This window comes from Dendrobium catenatum, unplaced genomic scaffold (genome assembly GCF_001605985.2).
Source record: "Dendrobium catenatum unplaced genomic scaffold, ASM160598v2 original_scaffold_117933, whole genome shotgun sequence".
Taxonomy (NCBI): domain Eukaryota; kingdom Viridiplantae; phylum Streptophyta; class Magnoliopsida; order Asparagales; family Orchidaceae; genus Dendrobium; species Dendrobium catenatum.
Window position 1 is genome coordinate 350,928 of NW_021436368.1, and position 3,708 is coordinate 354,635.

The following is a 3,708-nucleotide window of genomic DNA, read 5'->3' on the forward strand; positions in this document are numbered from 1 at the left end:
CGAGTGGAGGATCTCCACCAGTCTCTGACGAGAGGTTCCCTTCTCCCCTTGTCATTATATTTCTTTAGTCTAACTCTCTGTTGTGCTTGATTGTACGTAGTCACGAAGGACAACTCTCCTTGATACTGCTAAGCTTAGTAAACGTAGGATTTTGAGCATGCATTTATGCTTACTAATTTTCATTGTTAGATTAGGGATTGTATTGAAACTACTACTACGGCATCAAGTGATTTACTAATTGTTTTGAAAGCTTTTCTAAATATCTGGTTATGTAATTTAGCCAAAGCGGTTGTGATCCCTCTCTTGTTTTATTCGTTGTTTTAAAATGCTAAAGGTTTCTTCATTACTATTCTAATCAAGAGTTGTGTAATCTCTTACAAAACATTGCATTCATTCGTAGTCCTGCATCAATAATAGATGTGTGGTTAATTAGGGCATAACATAGGCATAATGAATCAATTGAGGGAATTCAACCCATCCTTATTTGCTTAAAGGTTAAAAGCATGCATAACCAACTTGTGGAATAAACTTTGCTTGTATTATTTGTATTTAACCAAATTAAGTGTTTTACAGTGTTGTGCCTTCGAGCAAGTTGACAGATTAATAATGATTGGTTTAGCTCCCAAGTCATGAAAACAACCAATTTTAGAAGTTTTGCATTTTTTAATTAAAAGATTGTTTATTTATTTGTTAAACATCTATTTTAAACTTTTGATTCATGTCCTCCCTCTCACTTGCAAGAGAAACTTCTTTCTCTTTGTCAATCTTCTAGAACCCTAGCAAGACGAGAGGAGATTTGTTCCCTAGCTCCCATGAACACTAGAAGCACTGCTGGTCAATTCATGCGTGATATATAGGATAAAATTCATTTATTATTAAATGAACCTAATTATATATATACAAATAATTAAAATGTACTTTTTTTAAAAAATTAAAATGTAGATATGCATACCTCCAAATTAGGATTGATGAAGACATGTGACTCTTAGCTAGGCAATAGGTGTTCATGACATATGCATGACTAGATTAATATATACTTTACAACCGCTAAATTTAAATATTAATTCCATCATTAAGTCTTGATTGCAAGCTTAACTATCTTTTGTTGTTGCTAATGATCGAATATTCTAAGTTTACTTGAGTTCTAACTGTTTCATAGTTCTATTTTTTTTTTTTAATTTTATAAATGACTTTGCAAATGAAAAAAAAAAAAAAAAACTAACCATTAAATATTCTCTCTATTTATTGTGAAAAAGGGGAATTATGTACGTACATATCATATAATTTTTTTTATAAACACTTAAACTATATATAAACGTTTATATTTATTTCTATAATATTTTAGTATCACGACCGACCGATCATACAAAAACACATGCTTAAAAAAAATTATATGCGGTCTTTTTTTTATCTCCAACCAAATAAAGATTAAATATTGTAATTAAAAAAAAACAAATTCTTTACTGAAATCATAATTTAATTTCTAGAGGCATCATACTCTTCATCACTTTTTTCATCCAGCAAATAAACCATCCAAACATTTCCATGCACTTCCATTCACTCATTCATACATTACATACATCTTTCAATGCATACATATCATCTTCCCCTCCCACATATACTTTATGCAACATGCTATTATGCCACCATCATCGCTATACACATAACATAACAACATCATTACATCATCACTCAGCGGTCGGCAACAACTTGTAAAAATACTCTTCAAACCTCTCCATCTCCTCTTTTGGTAACGCCACCAAAACATTCACCCCTTTGTCCACCCCACCAATACTCGGAAACAACAACACGATATCCTTCCGCGGATGTGCCACGGGGCACACGTAGACAGCCTTACCCCACGGAAATTCCACGTCGGCGAAGCCCAATTTCCACCAAGACGACACAAACATATCCCCTTTCGGAAACCCGCGGTGCAACGTACCCCAATCAATCACGGATCTCGCATACTCGTTTTCCATTCGCTCCGCTCCTTTAGCCACCGCCTCGACCACCTTCCCAAACTCCCCTTTCCCGACATCTTCCACCGTCGCCGCCCCATACGCCGTCAAAACCGCATTTCCGGTATACTCCGGCGGAAGCGGCGGCGAAACTTTTTTTCTTATATCCACGGCGTAGAGAACCATGGACGTCCGTTTGAGGTCCTGATCCGGCGATAAAGATAGCGACTTGCATCTCCAGAGATGGGCGACGACGACGTTGAAGCTGGTGGGGCGGGTGGAGTGGGGTTGTGAGAGGAGTTTGAGGGAGGAGATATCGGCGGCGGAGAGGCGGAGGAGCTTGAAGTTTAATGTGGTGGTCGAAGGGGAGAGTTCGAGCATCGCGGAGGAAGGAGTTTCGAAGAGCTCGGGGTGGGGGAAGGTGACGCGTGGAGGGCAGCGGGTGGAGAGGAGGTGGCGGTTGGTGAAAGGTGGGGTGGGAAGTGTGTTGTTGTGGCCGGCGGCGGCGAGGTAAGCCAGGTTTTGGAGGAAGTTTTTGAAGCTCATGCCGTCGAAGGTGACATGGTTGTTGGAAATGCCCAGAGCGAATCCGCCGCATTTGAAGAATGTTAGCTATTCGTAATGAGAGAAAAAAAAAAAACACCAATATTATCAGATTAAAAAATTGAATATTTAATAGTAAATTTTAATTTGAATATTGATAAAAATTTTAGGCCCCCCTTAGATTTTTATAAGAATATATGATATTATACACGCAAGAAATCTACCATCCGTCTATAATTAGAACGGTCAAAAGCATGCATGGATTTATTACCTGAAAGGAGCACAAAGGTTGGTCCTCCATCTTCACACCCTCTTTCACCGCTCTGGCGGCGGCCAGCTGCCGGAAAGCCGGATTTGGGTACTCCAGCTCTCCAATTTCATCAAGCTTCAACTTACTTTCAGCCACCAAGAACTCAACACCGGCAGAATTACAATCAATCTCTAATCTCCCTTCCTCGTCCTCCAACTTCAACCGCCCCGCCAGAAAGTCATATGGCAGCAGCACTCGCTCCACGGCAGACCTCAACCTCTCCACTACAATCTCCGATTGAAAGTCGGGATTGGCAGCGAAGAAGTGGATGGTTTCGACGGTAAAGTTGAGGACTTGGTCGATGTTGGAGAGGAACATCGACCGCCTCTCCAAAGGAGGCGAGGGGTGGAGGACGGAGGAGCTAAGGATGGTTAGTTTAAGGTCTTGGAGGAGTGGAGGGTCTCCTTGACCACCCATTGCTAGGTAGTAGCTAGAGCTGGCTTCTTTCAAGGATTTGTTAGGCGTTCAAATGTGGGGGGATTTGTGACTATATGAACATATATAGATAAGGGCAGTTTGAGTAAGAAAATAGAAAAAATATATATATAGCGAGGGGCCGGGAGGGGATGGATGGTTATAGTGGGGTGAGCTTGAATATAATTTCGGTTGGTGGAACTTTTATAGTTGTATGTATTGGTACGTACGTAGCATATATGAGGAGAAGAATTCAAAGGAGCTAGCCATGTGAAAGAAATTAATTAGATATGTAGCTGGAAACATCATCGTCCATTCCATTGATATATTTGACTAGAGTACTTAGGGCATCTCCAATCAGAAATCTCATTTTTCACTTCAAAATGAAGCAATCTAACTCTATTTTGCATCATTATGCGAATATAACATTCTTTCTCCTTTTTCGTGCATTTCTTCAACAAATCCAATAGATACAGAAAA

At 39.7% G+C, this 3,708-nt stretch overlaps 1 protein-coding gene across 1 annotated transcript; it reads right to left on the minus strand.

The window, feature by feature from the left end:
- Positions 1–1,525: 1,525 nt before the first annotated feature.
- Positions 1,526–3,394, minus strand: LOC110113968 (fatty alcohol:caffeoyl-CoA acyltransferase). Its single transcript, XM_020846694.2, has 2 exons — positions 2,776–3,394; positions 1,526–2,573 (listed from the first exon to the last, which is right to left on the minus strand). The coding sequence occupies exons 1-2, from the start codon at positions 3,229–3,231 to the stop codon at positions 1,689–1,691; spliced, it is 1,341 nt and encodes a 446-aa protein (XP_020702353.1). The 5' UTR covers positions 3,232–3,394; the 3' UTR covers positions 1,526–1,688.
- Positions 3,395–3,708: the final 314 nt, after the last annotated feature.

Coding starts and splice junctions, on each gene's coding strand:
- LOC110113968 (XM_020846694.2), bottom strand. CDS start 3,231: ATGGGTGGTCAAGGAGACCCTCCACTCCTCCAAGACCTTAAACTAACC. Junction 2,574..2,775: donor AACCTTTGTGCTCCTTTCAG/GTAATAAATCCA, acceptor CATTACGAATAG/CTAACATTCTTCAAATGCGG.